Below are 17,231 nucleotides of genomic sequence, written 5' to 3'. Positions count from 1 at the left end.
ACTTCAAGGAAGGACACTTATCCGTGCTTAAAAAAGACATAAAAAGCAACCCTCTCCTGCTTACAAAACCCGAGCAGAAGGACTAGCGGCTGGGCAACGCCCGGGACCGGTCAAAAAGGAGAAGCCGGGAAGCACCCGCCACGCAACACAGCTACAGGTACAGAGAGGTTTTTCCAAACCCCCACCAAAGCCCACCAGTACTTTCAGCGTCTTTAAGACCCCCCCGCAAATAAGCTTCCTACAGCCCAGCTTCTCCTACAAGCTAGAAGCAGAAGAGCGCCCACCACCCAACTCCCAGAAGCATTCTGACGCGGCTGCCCTTCTGCGCCGCCTTTTCAAGGGCCCGCGGGGCGTGCGATACGTCACTTCCGGGGCGGGGAGGGCGGGGCGAGCAAGGCGGGGGCGGGGCCGGGGCCGGCGGGGGAGGGGAGCGCCAGGTCCGCGCAGGCTCGCCGGGACCGCAGCCGCCGAGCCGAGCGCTTGACTATATATGGTCAAAGCTGGGGGCGAGCCGCGCGCGGGACCGCGCTTCCGGGTTCGGGGCGTCCGCTACCGCCGCGCGCAGGGCAGGCGCGAGCTGGCCTCTGAGCCCCGGCCTCGGACCGCCCACTCCACGCCCCGCACGCCCGGTGCCGCCTTCCGGCTCCAGTCCCCGGGCTCGGCCTCGGCGAGGTGTAATTTGCAGCGCGGGCCGGCCCCGGAGGCTCTCGGCGAGCGCGGCGCGGTAACAAGTGGGCGAGGATGCCGTACGAGATCAGTAAGTGCCGCGGCGCGGGGCCCCCGAGCGGCCGCCGCGCTGCCCCGGCCCCTCGGCGCCGTGCGGGTGGCGGGGGAGTCCTCGGCGCGGGGGAGGGGTGCGGGCGCCGGCCGGAGGCGTGGCGGGGCCGCCCTCGGGGGTGCAGGGCGGGACCCCCGACGGGGGGTGCGCCCCCAAGTTAGCGCCGTGGGCCGAGCCGGAGGAGCCCCGCTGCCCACAAGGGCCTGGCCCGGGGCGCGGACCAGGAAGTCGCGCGGTTCCTGGCGCTCGTGGAAAGTGGAGGCCGCCCTCCCGGCGCAGTCAACAGGTGACCGGCCGAGACCGGTCCGGGGCTCCTTCTCCTCCCTTCTGTCCCCACCGTCCCCGCCCTGCCCTGACATGCCCCGCCGCATTTGTGTTTCCGCAGAGAAGGTGTTCGCCAGCCTCCCGCAGGTGGAGAGGGGCGTCTCCAAGATCATCGGCGGCGACCCTAAGGGCAACAATTTTCTGTACACCAATGGAAAGTGCGTCATCCTAAGGAACATCGACGTGAGTACCCCCTACCCCGGGCGCGGTTCTGCTCCGGAGCCACCTTGGGATGGGATAATTCGCCTTCCTCTCCACCTCTCACCTCCTGCCCATTGGCCCGGGGAGGGTGAGGGCGCCACGCCCCCTCTATGGGGAGCCACACCTCGGAGCCCCGGAAGCCGGCCTCAGATTCACCCAGGTCCTTGTCTGCTCTTTCTTGATGACGAAACTGAGTCTTAGTTCGTTTCTGTCTACGGTCATAGCACCCTGAAAGCGCCGGATCGCCTCTGATTTTGGAAGCTAAGCAGGGTCAGGCCTGGTTAGTACGTGGATGGGAGATAAGATTAGTTCATTCCTTAAAAGCAAGGGCTCCGGATTTGAGGGATCAGACTGACCCGGTCGGCCGCTGCGTGACCTTGAGAAGATTGGCGATTTGGGCATCTCTGAGCCCCAGTTTCCTCGTCTGTAAAACAGATGATGAGATGATGACCACTCTCGCTTCGCCTGCTGGCTGGGCAGATGGAATGAATGAGCTGCTGGCGTCCCTTGAGCCCAGCGGTGCCTGGTGCACTTTGAGCCCTTGCTGAATGGAATGGCACTCAGCTAACTCGCTGTTAATACCCTGGTCTTCCAGTGTGGCAGAGCCCGGAAAAACACCCGGGCCTCTGGGCCGGCCTGATCTGCCACCATGGATCTAAGCCCCAAAGCAAAAACAGGAAGCAGTGTTTTCCCATGAATCATTCTCTGCAGGCCTCCGGTACCCAGGCTGAAAAGGCTTCTAGAGCCAGCTCCTTGGGAAATCCTTGCAAATTCATGTTATTCCTCTGTAATTGTTGGGGTGACCCAGTCTGTCAGTCTCCCTCCCTTCCTGGGTTACACGCTTAAATTTTGCTTTTCCCTTCCTCAGCCTGAGTGATGGAATTGGTGGGGTGGGAGTTGGAGGTGCCGGCCCGGCCATTGGGTGATTTCTCCTGTGCTGTGCTTAGTGGGGGCGGCTGGCACAAAGATGTATGTTTTGATTGATGCCATAGGCATACAAGGGTTGTCAACTTAAAGTCAGCCTGATTTCCCTTGGTAGGTTGGGACTGTTGATCAGACACACTTGCCCTCCAGGAGGCCAGCAACTGGCTGAGGGAATGAAGGGGTCTCTGGGTCTCAGTTTCCTTCTCTGTGAAAGGAGAAGCCTCTTGGTCCGAAGAGCTGCTGGCTCTGCCCGCATCTGTCTCGTTAAGCCAGGCAGTCGCTGCTGTTCCTCTGATGGAAGACAGAGCTCTACCTGCCCTGGATTGCTGGGCCCCTCAAATGAGGGGGTGGGTGGGTGTGAATGTGCTTTGAAGGTGCTAACAACTTGCTAGTCACACAGATTCCTAGAAAGCCGAAGGGCCTTGCTTAGAACTGGAGAAAATCACCAGGGATCTAATGGTAATGATCTGGAAGTCTCCGAAGGCAGGTCCTGAGGCTTTTGAGAAAATAAAAATTGAGACGACCCTAAAGAGATATTTAGTAGTTTGGCAAATAAAATCCACTAACACATCCTCGGATACAGAGCAGTAGGATATTTGGTTTTGCCCCTAACCAGGCCTTCCCTGTCGTTGCAGTCCACATTGACTTCCAGGGAAGGGGCCTCACATAAAGTACCTGCTGTGCATCTGGCCCTATGATAGCTTCTTAAACTGTAGCATCTCTTTCCACCTCACATGGGTCCGTTACTCTAAAGAGGAGTCAGACTTAGCAAGGTGAGGCAGGCCAGTAACTGGAGCTGCTTCTAACGGAGTGGTCATTCAGGGACAGGCACCCCTTTGCAGAAAGCATTTCCCAGCTTGTGAAACCCATTCTGCCTGTTTCTGAGCTCTGTATTCTTACCCCTTCCCCGTGGTTTGACATTTTCTTCTCAGGGGTTACCCTGTTTCCCTTCTCATCTATTTTTAAGTTTCTGCAATGCCAGGTCAGCACGAGATGCTACTAATATAGCCCTCCCTGGGCTGGATGTAGATCAGGCACTGAGTCTCTTGTTAGTTGGATAGGTGGACTGGGTACTCAAGTAAAGGTGGGTACGATTTTTTTTAGGGCAAAGTACTCTTGGAAAAAAAAGTGACATGAATTGGCATGACCATTCAGGAAGGATGATGATCTGTTTGGAATGCAGGCTCAGGGAGGGAAGAGGGAAGAAATGGAGGACCAGATCATGGAAGATCTAACATGTCTCATTGACATCTCAGACTCAACATACGTACTTCAAGCCAAATTTGGGTTTCCCACGTGCTCTTCCCCTAAAAGGGAACACCGTTCCTCCAGCTGTTCAGGCCCCAAACCTTGGACTCCTGTTTCACTCCCTGCTTCGCTACTGCGCCACATTTTAATTTTAGTAAATCCTTCTGACTCCACATTCAAAGTATCTTCAGAATCCAACAGATTTCCCTGGCTTCCTCTGCCTCCACCCACAACTAAGCTATCTTCCCCCACCTGAATTATTGCCCCCCAAACTCCCTAAAACCAAACAGGTCTCCTTGCTTTCACCCTTGTTGCCCCGGGGGTCTGTTCACAACACTGTCGCTGGAGTGGCTGAAACACAAGACAGGCCTCTAGTGGCTTCCCACCTCGGTGAAAGCCAGAGTCCTTACCGTGGCCTCGGCTCCAGCATTCTTGCCTCCTTGCTGCTTCTTGAACATGCCACACATCTGTCTTGGTACCTGCTAGTTATTGCCTTTGCCTGGACGTTTTTTCAGATAGCTGCAAGTCTTGCTCCCTGTCTTCTCTTTGGTTTTTCTTTTTTAATTTGAGGTGGAGGCTTACTGTCGCCCAAGCTGGAGTGCGGTGGCGTGATCTTGGGTCACTGCAACCTCCACCTGCCGGGTTCAGGCAAATCTCCTGCCTCAGCCTCCCGAGTAGTGGGGACTACAGGTACGTGCCAATACACCTGGCTAATTTATGTATTTTTTTAGTAGGTAACGGGGTTTCACCGTGTTGGCCAGGCTGATCTTGAACTCCCAACCTCAAGTGATCTGCTCGCTCGCCTTGGCCTCCCAAAGTCCTGGGATACAGGCGTGAGCCACCACGCTAGGCCTTTCCCTTTGGTTTATACTTAGATGTAGTCACCTTAGTAGAGGGGTGTCCCCGGAATAGAATTTTCCATCCCCGGCCTTCTGTCTTTCTCATTGCTGACAATAAGTAGGAAGCAAGCTAACAAGCAGCAGGCTACGGCTGCCTACAAGTGTACATAGGTATCTGCCTGTCCCCCTAACTGGGCATCAGCTCCAGGCCAGCAGGGCTTTCCCCTCTGTTTCAGTCACTGCCGTGTCCTCGCCTAAGAGAGTGTCTGGCACACAGTAGGTGCTCAGTGAGTTACTCATTGATTGAAAAGCCTGGAAAACCAGGCTGTGTCGTGAAGATAATAGGCAGCCACTGAGGTCTTACTGCATGAGAACAAGGAAAGCTCAGCTCAGTGTAGATTGCCTGACCTAAATTTTGTGGAATCGCCTTTCACACCTAAGAGGAGAGCACCGTTGCCAGCTTTGCACTTGGAGCCCCCTTTGTCATTTATTTTGTTGACTTAAAAGCTGTTTTGTGAACCCAGCATAATGGCCCTTCTTAAACTTGTAGAAAAAGGGTGTTTCTTACCTGTTTATTTCAACACGTCCGGTTGCCTCACCTGGAGAGGCAACTCTCCTTTGTAGAGTGAAAGACTATAATGGTGGCCATGTAAAAACTAATATTCCAGAAGGAGAGAGCTCCAAGAAGGGGATTCCAGTGAACCATATGTACACTGTGTTTGACAGACGTTAGTTCCCCACGGAGAAGGGATGGATAGTCTGTGCTTCGGGGGTCTAAGGAAGGCTTCCTGCAGGTGCTGGTACCTCCTTAGGTCTCGGGTGGTTCCTTCTAGGTTTCCTTACCCTGCCTGCATCACCTCTGCCTCTTATGACCTCTGTGCAAAGACTGGGAAGGGTCACCCCCAATGGCTGTGAACGAACCTGTTTGTGATTCTAAACAGGGCACGGGACCATCCTACAATAAAAATTACCCAGCCTAAAATGCCAGTAGTGCCAGTAGTCCCTGTTTAGAAAAAGAAAAAAAAAAAGCAACTTTTGCCTCACAACAGAGGCCCTCTTGTGTGCTGCCAGGCAGCCAGCAGATTTGCTATGCAGGCAAGTTTGGGGCCTGGTTTTTAAAGTATCCAGTTCCTAGATTCCAGAACTAAAATACACATTTGGAAAAATGATGTCTATAAAATTGAGTTTCCGGGAGTGCAAGGTTTATAGCAATTTGACACTGCTGGGAACCCAGGCGCAGTATCAGTGGACTTTTCTCCTTGAACAGGGGGCAGACCAAGTGGGGGGTTGGGGAGGGTATTGGGCTCACTCTTGGTTTCCCTTGATGTGAGCTGCCACCATTCACATGCAGAGGACTCACCTGTGTTTCCTGCGGGTTGGGGGTAATGGTGGCATGACAGAGGGCTTGAGGACTGACCTAGCTGCTTCTCCGGAATTGGACGCCTGCTGACTACCTGCGTGTATCCAGATGGCCATTGGCCTGTGGGGGTGCAGGATGGAGGCCCTGCCCACATGGAGCTCGCTGTCCTGGGTGGGAGTGAAATAAACTAGGTGTCAGAAGGAAGTGGTGCGTTGGATTATCACCTGGGTACAAACGAGCTGGCAGCAGCGCCTGCCAGGTGCAGAGCCAGGAACCTCTAGGCCTTCAGTCTGACCACCTGACGGCAGGGGAAGCAGAGGGTGGTGGGGGGCCTTCATCTCAGGAGAATCTGAGTGGCTGCAGGTGCCAGTCAGGACGCTGGGCTTCTGCAGATGGGACCACATCTGGGAGGACCGAAGGGCCGGGTGCTTATGGGCTGTTACTGTGGCACTGAGCGTGAGGGGAGTGGACAGGACCCAGGCTGAGAGGTGCTGGTGTGCAGTGGTGGCAGGTGCCTCACACAGCCCTACCATAGCGCAGCCCTGCTCTGAAGGCCACTGGAGCCATTCAGAGGTCTCACAGACAAGTAATCAGATCCAGCCTACGGTATGGAGAAGTTCTGTATCTGAGATCTGAGGCAGGGAAGCCAATTAGGAAGCTGCTCAAAGATGAAGGCGGCGTCAGCGCAGGTTCCGTTGCGTGGTGCAGCCATCTCTGGCTCTCACGTTTCCCACACATGTTCACTAAGCCCCTGTCTTGGCAAGCCATACCCTAAGCCACAGAGGACCAGGATTAAAATCAGTGATTTTCAGGTAGGGGTGGTTTTCCCCCACCTCATTCCCCTGAGGGATATCTGGCAACGTTTGCAGACATTTTTGTGCCACTGGTATCTGAAGTCAGGGATGTGGCCAAACATCCGACAAGGTACATGGCCGTCCTTCCACAAAGAACTGTCCAGCCCCAAATGCCAGGGGTACCAAGGTTGAAAACTGGTAAAGAGCCTTCGAAGGCACCAGGTTAAGTGCTTCAAAAGAACAATGCCCTGGGTGCTCTGGGAATGTGAGGGAAGAGCCAGCTGTGCCACAGAGCGGGGACAGCTGCTGGAGAAGTGGCACATTTGAGTTGGGTCTTGAAGGATGAATAAGAGTTCTCCAGGAGGAGCGTTGAGACACACGGCAGAGGTGGGGAGAAACCAGGCAGGAAACAGCATGTGTACTTGGGTCCTCTCAGCCCCACTGTGGCCTCCTGTGGGTTGCTTTTGGTACATTTCTTGCCCTGTTGGAGGTAACGGGAGGGATACTGAAGCCATCTTTGAGGTAAGAGAAGAGGTTTAGCCTCATGCTTAAGAATACTGGAGAGATGGCCTTGCCCAAGAGTAGTTGGAGATGCTTCTTTGGAGAGTGACCTCCACCTTCTGCAAGGCCCTTGTTAGGGACAGCTGTGGACACAGGAAAGGGCCCTGTGTGCGTCTCTTCGCCGTCTCAGTGATGGGCGGGCACTCCCTGCCCTGGCGATGTGCCTGCTCCTTAGACCTGTGGGTCCTTAGCTTTGGTCACCTTGCTTGTCACTTCTACGTATGGGTCCTGCCTGCTTTCCAGGGAAAGGCCAGTATCCCACCCCTACCCCCGCCCCACTGTCCAATCCACTGTATACCCCTGAGCACCTCTCTGTTCTTTGCTGAGTGTATTTTGTGCTGGTCTGTGGCTGACACTTGGTGTGCTTGCCTCTTCTGTTTCCATGCCTGCGAGAGTGGGAGGAATGTTATCATGGGATCAGTGTAAGATTTACCGGAGCTAATTCGTAAAGCATCTTCAGAAGGTTGTCTGGGCCCTGGCAGGGACCTCTGCTTTTGTCTTCATGACTGCCCTGTTGAGTGGATGCCCTCATCTCTCTTTTGAGAGGTGAGGATGCTGAACCTCTGGAAGGTGCTGGAATTTGAACCCTGGGAGCCACCCCCAGGTCTACCTTTGCAACTCATCAGTTAAGGCCCTGGTGGGCCCTGGGTGGGGAGTAGGAGAGGGGAAGACTGAAAACGGAGGTGGTGGTGTCCTGCTCACACGTAGTCCAATGAGGGGTGCTGCTGTGCAGGGCCACACGGTGAGTACCCCCAGGCCTGTTTCAAGGCATCTGAGGCCGAGCTGGGAGGCAGGAGGGGAAAGTCGTTCAGGGCATGGCGGCCTGTGAGTGACCACCCCGTCCTCAGCCAGCTCAAGGAGCTGCCTGTACACTGTTTGGAAGCACACAGCTGGTTGGCCAGTGCAGACTTTATTCTCTGTATTAAAGAATCACACTAACATTGAGACCAACCGTAAGGAACAGAACAAAACCACAGGGAGGAGTAAAGGCCGCCACATATGGTCCCTGATTTGCAGTGACGTGACCTGGGATTGCGTGAAGGTGTTGAGCATTTGTTACCTCCCTTGACTCACCGTGCTGTTAGTTATATGCTCATAACCCAGGTGAGTCAGGAGCAACTGGCCCTGAGTTCAGGTCTGGCGCTGCCACTTAACAGCTGGGTGGCCTGGGGCATATCGCCCAGTGTCTGCCTTGGTTTCTTTGTCATGTGGGATTATGAGGTTACCTTCCTTACAGCAGGTGTTGTGAGGTTTCAAAGAGAATCCACTGAGGGGCCCACCCAGGGCCTGTCTGAGAGTGAATAGTACGTGGCCGGTGGGAATTTGTTTCTTGATAAACAGCTGCCAGGCTCCAGCCAAGTTCTGGTCTTTGTCGGTATTTGGCAGCTGCTGTGGTGAATCAAGTGTGAACCTTCCCCACTCTGGTGTCCACGTAGTGCAGAAGGCAGGTGGGGCGCAAATGATGTGTAGTCCAAGGTGGAAAGTAGTGAGGGCAGTGGGGTGGGAGTCAGGGAAGGTGGGGGTTCAGGGTGGGAGAGATGATTTCTAGCTTGGAGCATCAGGGAAGGCTTCTTGGAGGAGAAGCCCTTTGCCTGGGCCTTAAAAGATAATTAGGAGAAGGCATTGTGTTGCAGAAGTTTACATTCCTGCTTTGGAGCTGAGGTTTTTTGCTGTCATTCAGCCTTGGCCTTAGTTGTAGTCACCAGTGAACATAAGGGCCCTGGCCAGTTATATTTGCACAGGTCAGTTACAGCAGTAACATCTTTCAGCCTCTGTTGCTTGCAGGAACTTGGAGTATTTGCAAAGCCAGTGCCCTGACTGGAAGCTCACGCTTACTTGGCCTGGGTGGACCATGGAGGACGCCTGAGACTTTCTCTGGGGTTCCCGGGGACAGTTGGCAGCTAAAGGAGAGCACAGCAGGCCCCTTCATCAGTGTTGTGTCGTCATCTGCTGAAATGTTTTTTGCTTGGGCAGGTATCTCCAACATTCTAGCATGTTCCATCAGGTTCACTGTGGGCCAGGAGCTGAGATACCAGTGCCAGGCTTTGAGACCCAAGCCCCAGGACCCAGGGTCATCACAGCCTACCTGTAAATTGGAGTAGTGACCTCTGGCCCCTCCGTCACCCACCTGAGACTGGGAGGACATAGGAAAGTAAGAGAGCTTTGAGGGGCTCAGGGCTCACTAATTGTAAGTGTTGCTGCCTGGGGCATAACAGAGTTACGGAAATATCGCTTCTGTGTGCTTGTTTGCATGACCTGTGTATTATAGCCAGTCTCAAAGGCGGCACAGAAATTGTACAGGTGCCGGCGGGGAGTTTGTTTAGGTTTGCCATTCAACAGGATTCTCAGAAAAAGACCAGCTCTTCCTGGGCAGGATGCCTCAGTGCACAGGTGGGAAGTGGGGGCTGGTGGGACCTGAGCATAGTGTGACAGAGTAGAATGGCCTCCCGGGTCAAGTCCAAAGCTTCTGCTTCAAATGGGCACCACTGGGCCTTGAACCAGGCCCTGTGTTGGCAGGGCTGGGTGCTGTTACATGCTGTCACTTGCCGAAGTCCGTGGGTCCTGGGTCTGCTCGCGTGTGTGACTCCTTGATTGCTGGCTGGTGTCCTTCATGTCCTCAGAGGCCCCCGGACTCCTCCAGGGGTGGTGGCAGAATTCTGGAGCTTGTCTCGAGGTCTTGTCCCAGCCCCAGCTCTGGCCCTCACAGGCCCTAACCCCCAGGTGTGGAGGCCACTGGGGAAGGGGTCTGGGGCCAGCAAGGTAGAGGGGCTGCACCTGTTCTGTCCTCAAGGGTTGGGGTGAGGGGCCATGGGTTGGGGTAGTCAGCCCAAGGAGTGGCTGGCAACGTCAGGGCGGCAGCAGGGTAGCGACGAGTAGGCTGAAGCCTGGAGGGAGCTCAGGAAGGGTGGGTTGCAAGCCGGACCGTGAGGTAATCAGGGTTGGGATTTGAAGACTACCGGCTTGGTGGAGGGTGGAGATGCATTCCAAAGCAGTTATCGCTCTTCCCAGGAGGAACAGGAGGACTGCATTGAAAATGGTGGAGGTAAAAGAGAAGATGGGTTGGGAGTTGGCAAGGAAAACTGGGCAGGCCTGTGGTGAGGACTGAATGACAGCCTCCCACTGCCAGAGCTGGCCCAGCCTGCAGCAGCATGAGAAGAAAGCCTGGGAGGAGGGGTGTCCCTGAGTGGGCAACTCCAAGGCTGCTCATGGTGGTCTCCCCCAGGCCCCCAGGGAGATGGGGAGACAGAACTTTTGCCTACAGTAGCACTGGGGCTCCTGCAATTGGCTTCCTGCCCTCCCTGTCTCATTTTCCCCATTCCGGAGTTTTTCCCCAAATAAGCTTCTCAACCCCCAGTCTCATTCTTCTTCCCCAAGATGGAAGGAGGGGGAGGAGGCTGGGGGGACAGGGTCACACTGAGGGTGTCAAGGTGCCATCTCGACCCAGCTGATGGGGACAGAGCCTCACAGGCCGACTGACACGTGGGGGTGTGAGGTATCTTTCTGGGTGTAGTAAGCAGCCTCCCTCTGCGAGCTGAGGAGCTGGGGAGGAGGCTGCTCTGACTCAGATGTAAGTCATTATCTGCAGTTTGGAGTAGCTCAGCCCCCACCGCTGACCCAGTTGTATTTAGAATACAAACGAGAGTGAGTGATTCATCAGCTGGCAGGATTCTGTTGCCCTTTGGGGTTTTTACACACAGCCTTGACCATTTAGGGGAAGGAATTTTTAGGGGCAGAACTTCCTCTCATGCCCCTGCCCAGGCATCTTCCATCTCTGGATGCCCTCCCCAGCGGAAGGCCCATGGGAGCCCCACCCTTTCTACGGCAGCACGGCCTGGGGAGGAGGTCGTCCAGGCTGGGAGAGCCCATGAGGCCATCTGTCTGGCGGGATGGGCAGGTGCCCCTGTATGTGAGCGTGAGACCTCTCCCATCCCCAGTCAGCTGTGAGTGGACACCGAACAGGGTCTTGGAGGGGCTGCCTGTTAACTGGATCATTTTCTTGCCAGGTGCTTTGGGTAGGGATTTGTCAGTGTCAGAATATGAAGGACTAATTGGAGTGGGAGAGGGTTGGATTGGGCAGACATTTAATAAATAGCCAGCATCTTAGTTTTATTGAGGTGTACTTTAGATACAGTAGAATTTGTCTGTATTCAGTGTGTGGCTTGGATCTTGACAGATAACCTATATAGTCCCATAAGCACCACCCCTGTCATGACAGAACATTCCTGTCACTCTGGAGGGTGCCCCCTGCCCCCGCCACCCCTTCCACCCTCACCCCCAGCAGCTGCTTATCTGCTTTCTGTCATTGGGGTTGCCTTTTCTAAAATCTTCTTTCATATGAAGTGAGAGGCAATGTGTAGTCTTTTCTGTCTGGCTTTTTCACTTTGCATAACATGTTGGCAATTGATAGCTGGTGTTGAGTGCATTTGCACTTTGTTCCTTTTTATCACTAAGCAGTGCGGTGTGTTGCATGTTTCTCTCTTCACCTGTTGATAGATATTTGGGTATTTCCAGTTTTTGGCCATTGCAAAGAAAGCTTCTGTGAACATTGCTCCTGTGTCTTTTGGTGGACACATGCTTCCATTTCTCCAGGGCAGATACCTAGGAGTGGGGTTGCTGGTGTTTGGTGTGAGTAGTGTCTGTTTAGGTTTATAAATAACCTGCCCAACTCTTTTCCAACTGTACCATTTTGCATTTCCACCAGCAGTGTGAACATTCCAGTGTCCCCACCCCTCTACCCTTGCCAGCACTTGGTGATGTCAGTCTTTTCTTTTTATTGATTCTAGTGAGTATGGAGTGGTATTCTGTTGTAGTTTTGACTTGCATTTCCCAAGACTAATGACACTGAGCGCTTTTTCATGTGCTTACTTGTCATTCGTAGTATCTTCTTTGGATAGACACCTTGATACATTCTAATTTCACTGGTGAACGATTATCCCAAAATGGATTAATTTATGACTGGTGTCTATTATATCACGTAATGCTGTGTTAAGTCTTAGGGATGAAAGAGAAGGTCTGTGTGTACTTCTTTTTTTCTCCCCAAAACCACTTATTGAGATGGCTAGTGAGATAAAGGTCATGTTAAGCAGGGCACAGCAGAGTTGGAGGAGATGGACAGGAATGCTAGGGACTATGATGTGTGTTGTGCCATCCCGGTGGACATGTTAAATGATCTGGAAGCACAGAAGAGTTGATACGGATAGCTTGGGCCATACTTGGAGGCTTCATGGAGGAGGGAACGCTTCCGTTAGGCCTGATGGGTGAGTGGGTGTCCGCAGGCAGGGAGAGGTGCTGGCCAAGGGCACAGACTACACACAGACGTGGAGCTTAAACAGGATGGCAGAAGGTGGGCAGGAATCAGGGTGTGTACTTCTGTGGTCTCAGTCTCGTGAGATGGGGGCCCCTCAGGTCTTGAGGAGGGGTCTAAGGGAGATGAGGGGTGGGGTGGCAGCAGGTGGGGTCATGCTAGGGGTGCCCGGGCAGCCTCACAGGAATCTGATCTGTCCTAAGCCTCATGCTGGCGGGAAGCTGCCTCTTTCAAAGAGCACTTGGTTTGTAAAAAGCTGACAGTAGGTAGCAGAGATTAGATGGCCATGTCTTTATTCCCTCCTGAAAGAAAGCTTCACTGTGGAGACAGATTGAGAGCAGCCCAGTGTGTGTGTGTGTTTCTGTTTCACTGAGGCCCTGCGTGTGTGTGTATGCCGGGAGGGAGGCGCAGGGATCTACTTTTAGCACATTACATGTTGAAACCTCATTGCTGAAGATGCTTCTAGTCTCAAATGTTGGCCCCATTTTTGCCACAAAGTCCACGCAGCCTTTGATCTGTGCTATGAAAGGGAGTGGGGAATCGACTTTCCTTTCCAAACCCAAGTTTTTGATAGAGAGGGCTCCCACAGCTTGTCCTGCTCTGCTCCTGCACAGCACAGCCAGGCGCTGAGTTTGGGGTCCAACATTGATTGGCAGCCAGGAGAGCTGGTCCTAAACACGGAAGAGAACAGAGCGCTGGAATGAATGCAGCTTCCCACAAATGGGAGGGATTAGAACCAGGGCTTCTTGCTCTAATCCACCTTTTGTGTATGTGTTTCACTGATATATTTGTTCTGTATTATGGAAAGTACAGAAAAGCAGAAAAGGAAAAAAATCACCTTGTTGTACAGTCGTAGACTAAGGAGAACGAATTAAAGTAACATGAAATTCTATCACCCAGAGATAGGTAGGCAGGCAGTAGATATGTAGGCAAGTGGTATGCTTCTGTGATTTTCTTCATGGTTTTAGCTTCAGTGTTTCTTTGTACACCCCTTTCACCCCATATCTGTTGATGTGGAGAGCTGGAAGCTTGACTGCTTCTCCATTCCTTCTGTTCATTCCGGGGTCTCCTCCTGCAGAACCCAGCCCTTGCTGACATCTACACAGAGCACGCCCATCAGGTGGTGGTGGCCAAGTATGCGCCCAGCGGATTCTACATTGCCTCCGGAGGTACTGTATGGGGGCAAGGCTCGTGGACACCTGTGGGGGCCTGGGTGGCACTCAGGGCCCAGGGCCAAGCTGGGCTTCTGGCCTTGGGAGAGTGGGAGGAGGGAGGTGGGGGGTGGGGGAGCAGGCTGGGGGTGGTGAGTTAGTTGAGGGGAGCCAGTATAATTAGTTTCAGCTGAGGCTGACAAGGAATGTGTAAGCCAGCCTTGTCCAACCGGTGGCCCATGGGCTGCATGTGGCCCCGGACGGCTTTGAATGCAGCCCAACACAAATTCGTACACTTTTTAAAACGTGAGGTTTTTTTTCTTTTCTTTTTTCTTTTCAAGCTCATCAGCTATCGATAGTATTAGTGTATTTTATCTGTGGCCCAGGGAAGCCAAGAGATTGAACACCCCTGGTATAAGCTACCAAAATGCCCCTTTTCAAAACTGGCCTTAGTTCTAGAACAGAAAGGACACTTTCTAGTTTGTAGTGTTACAGTTAGTTCCAGCTTGGAGGTCAGCAGAAATGCCACCATGAGGTTGGCCAGGGACCTTTTGCGGGAAGCCATGGCATGGTATGTTGGAGCCCGTGTGGGCCGTGTGTGTGTGTGTGTGTGTGTGTCTGTGTGTGTGTGTGTCTGTGTGTGTGTCTGTGTGTGTGTATGTGTGAATGGATGTTTTGTTTTGTGTCATCTTTACCCGCTGCTCCTTTCCCAGTGCTAGCACAATGCTGGCCTCCAGGCCAGCGCTCACGTTTTATTTGTAGACTGGGCCTTTGCTCTCTGCAGCCTGGGCTTTTGTGTGGCTCAGTGGGAGGCTAGGCAGAGCCAGGGGTGGAGAGATCTTTCCTCTTGAAGGATGTTTTTTTATTTACTTAGTTCTTTGACGCAGAGCTTTTCCTGTACACAGATGGGAACAAGAGGCACAGGAGTGAGAGTGGTACCCCTTCTAGAGTGGTGGCCCACTCATTCATTCACTCACTCATTCATTCATAAGCTCAACAGATACTTACTGCCTGCCTTGCCTAGCCATCTGCAGCCCAGGGAGGCCAAGTGAGTAAGCTGATGTGGGCCTCGTCAGCCTCTCTGGAGAGTGACAGCTATGACCAAATTGCTGAGAGAGCTAAGCACCAGTAGGGGAGGGCGGGACTCACGCACGCCGTGGCCCTATGCTTGTACCATCCTGCGTGTGCACAGCAGCCTGTCCTGAAGGGTGTATGGAAGATGGTGGGCCTTGGGGTTGGGGAAGACCTGGGTTCGGCTCTGTCTTAGTATGCTTTGTGCTCACAGGCTGGGTAATTTACGACTAACACAAATGTATTGGCTCATAGTTCTTGGGGCTGGGCAGTTGGACAGCAGGGGCAGTTGGACAGCAGGGGCCGTTGGACAGCAGGGGCCGGTATCTGTCAAGGGCCTTTTGCTGTGTCAGTCCATGGCAGAAGAACAAAGAGAAGGCGAGAGAAGAAGAGGGGCTGGGCTTGTCCTTTTATTGGGAAGCTGCTCATGTCATAATACCCATTCCTGAGGGCAGAGCCCTCCTGGCCTAATCACCTCTCCATAGGCCGCCTCTGATGCATTGGGGATTAAGTTTCCAGCACATGGTTTTGGGGGTCACACTCAGACCATGGCAGCCTCTTACTGGCGGCGTAGCCTTAGTTGAGTAACTCACCTTCCTGGGCCCGAATTTTCTCTTCCAAACTGGGGCTGCTAGTGCCTGCCTCTTAGGGTGTGAAGGAGCCAGTAAGGCAGGGACATGCCCAGCATGGCTGTTGCACTAATGGGTATTTACCCCTGGGTGACCCGTTACCTGTCACAAAACTGGGGCTCTGTTCTGATCAAGCCAGGCGGCCGGGTGAGCTGGCTGACTGCTGTTGGCGGTCAGCTGGGGTCACGGTGAAGGGTTGGGCCCGGAGTCTGGCTCATAGTAGGCATTTAATGGTTTTTGTGTTTAGATCTTCTCCAGCTCCATCTGTAAAACATGCTCTCATTTACATCCCATGATTTATTTAGCTCTGTGATTTATTTTTTCCCCAAGCCCTGCTTGCCAGCAAAAGTCTCTTCATTTAAAGCCCCAAGATTTGGCCCGAATGTCTTTTACATGTTTAACATGGAGCCGAATGCTCTGAGAAGTGTCTTCTTAGGAGAGGAATGCAGTTGGCAAGGGCCTCCGCTCCTGCCTGGCACATTGTCCGTGCCCTGTCAGCTGCAAGCTGAGAACCTGCGGGCCCAGGCCTGCCCTGTCCCCAGTCCCCAGAAAGGTGTCCAGTGAGACAGAATTCAATGGAAGGCTGTTGCGGAGACTGTTGCAAAGGACAGACCACATAAATAAGTGGCCATCGTGGGACGCTGTCCTCCCTGAAAAGTGCCCTGATTTTGTAGAGGAGCCAAGGGAGTTTGGGGCCATCCTCAGGTCCAAGTGTTCTTGGGCGAGATCATATTTTATGTTTCTAATACATTTCTTTGAATAGAGCGAAGCAATTGTTAAGGCTTACATTGGAACGTTTGCTGCAGAGATGAAGTGGGGCTAAAAATAGTGTGGTAGGGGGGTGGTTTGGAGAAGGGGGCTGAGAAAGAGCCGTGCTGGCCCACTAAGTGGGTTGCCTGGCAGCTGGCCCCAGCCCTCTGCAGGATCTTTAGACCCTGTCAGTCTGACTGGTTCATGACTGCTGAAGTATTGAACCTTGGGAAGGGCTCCGCACCTGGGAGCCTCCGGCACTAAACACAACAGTCAGTCTGCCCTCTGGGAGCCCACATTCCCATGGGGCAGTCCTCAGTGCACAGGTCATTTCGGGGGCAGGCCCAGGCCTCCTTTTCCTGAGGTTATTTTCATGATACTGTTCTGTCTGCCTTGGCGCTAGGGCCGTGGTTCCAGGCTGCCCTTGGGAGTCGGCGAGGGCCATGTGACAGGCGTGTGGTTTGGCCTTACGTAGGCCCAGGGCAGGCTTCCTGGAGGAAGGGACCTCTTTCAGGGTGGGACGCCCTCTGCCTTGTCCTGAGAGCATTGTCTTCTCCATGGGGCAGCATGGGCCCTGGATGGGCCTGAGCATAGCAGACCACGCGGTCACATGTGCATGTGTGGTCATGTGTGCATGTGTGGATATGTATGCTCCTGAGTGTATCTGCAAGTCCTTCCTGCACACACAGTGCTCCCCTCCGATGCTGCCAGCCTGTGGTGACTTCCTCTTCTGACCCCTTCTTCCCCCCCGGCCTGTTTTATCAGTGAAAGGACTTAACTAAGCAGATCTCCAGGTCACCTTTGGAACTCAGCTCAGGTAGCACAGCAGGTGGTCTTCCTGGACCTTGTGCAGAGAACTGGGCCCTTCTGGGACTCCCCTTAGTTACTGCTGTTCACTGGATTTGGCATCACCTCTTGCCTGTCCCCGCAGCTGGACTGAGAGCAGGACAGTCCTTACGTGCATCTCCTTCATCTCAGAGCATGGCTCAGTCTAGGCTCGGGCTGTGTCTGCCCACAAGCAAGGCATCTTCGTAGCCTGTGTAGAGCCTCAGTTAATTCGTGGACTCGTTCCACCTGACTCGTAACGAGCTCTTGCTGTGCACTGAAGACTAGTTGGAGACTTCGCACGTGTTAACTCGTGGAACCTACAGCAGCCCTGTGAGTGGCTCTGTTATTTCCCCTCTTCTGGATAAGGACACAAGCCATGTTGCTTGCTGAGCCCCACAAAGCTTGTACGTGGCAGAGGCTGGATTTGAACCCAGGGCCCCTGCTCCCAAGGCCTGGCTCTTAGCTGCT

General features: G+C 53.7%; 1 protein-coding gene across 2 annotated transcripts in view; it reads left to right on the top strand.

Annotated features, from left to right (window-relative positions):
• Window positions 1–424: 424 nt before the first annotated feature.
• WDR1 (WD repeat domain 1) overlaps window positions 425–17,231 on the top strand; it is a 42,679-nt gene continuing 25,872 nt past the window's right edge. The window contains exons 1-3 of one of the 2 annotated variants that reach the window (XM_055111190.2): window positions 425–757; window positions 1,164–1,285; window positions 13,413–13,503. In XM_055111190.2, coding sequence (XP_054967165.1) covers window positions 742–757; window positions 1,164–1,285; window positions 13,413–13,503 — 229 coding nt within the window. In that variant the 5' untranslated portion in view covers window positions 425–741. The remainder of the gene's footprint in view (window positions 758–1,163; window positions 1,286–13,412; window positions 13,504–17,231) is intronic. The other variant, XM_055111191.2, reaches the window with a different exon arrangement.

The sequence above is a fragment of the Pan paniscus genome, chromosome 3 (assembly GCF_029289425.2).
Source record: "Pan paniscus chromosome 3, NHGRI_mPanPan1-v2.0_pri, whole genome shotgun sequence".
Classification (NCBI taxonomy): Eukaryota; Metazoa; Chordata; class Mammalia; order Primates; family Hominidae; genus Pan; species Pan paniscus.
Note: the sequence above shows the minus strand (reverse complement) of the source record. Positions and strands in the feature narration are given on the sequence as shown.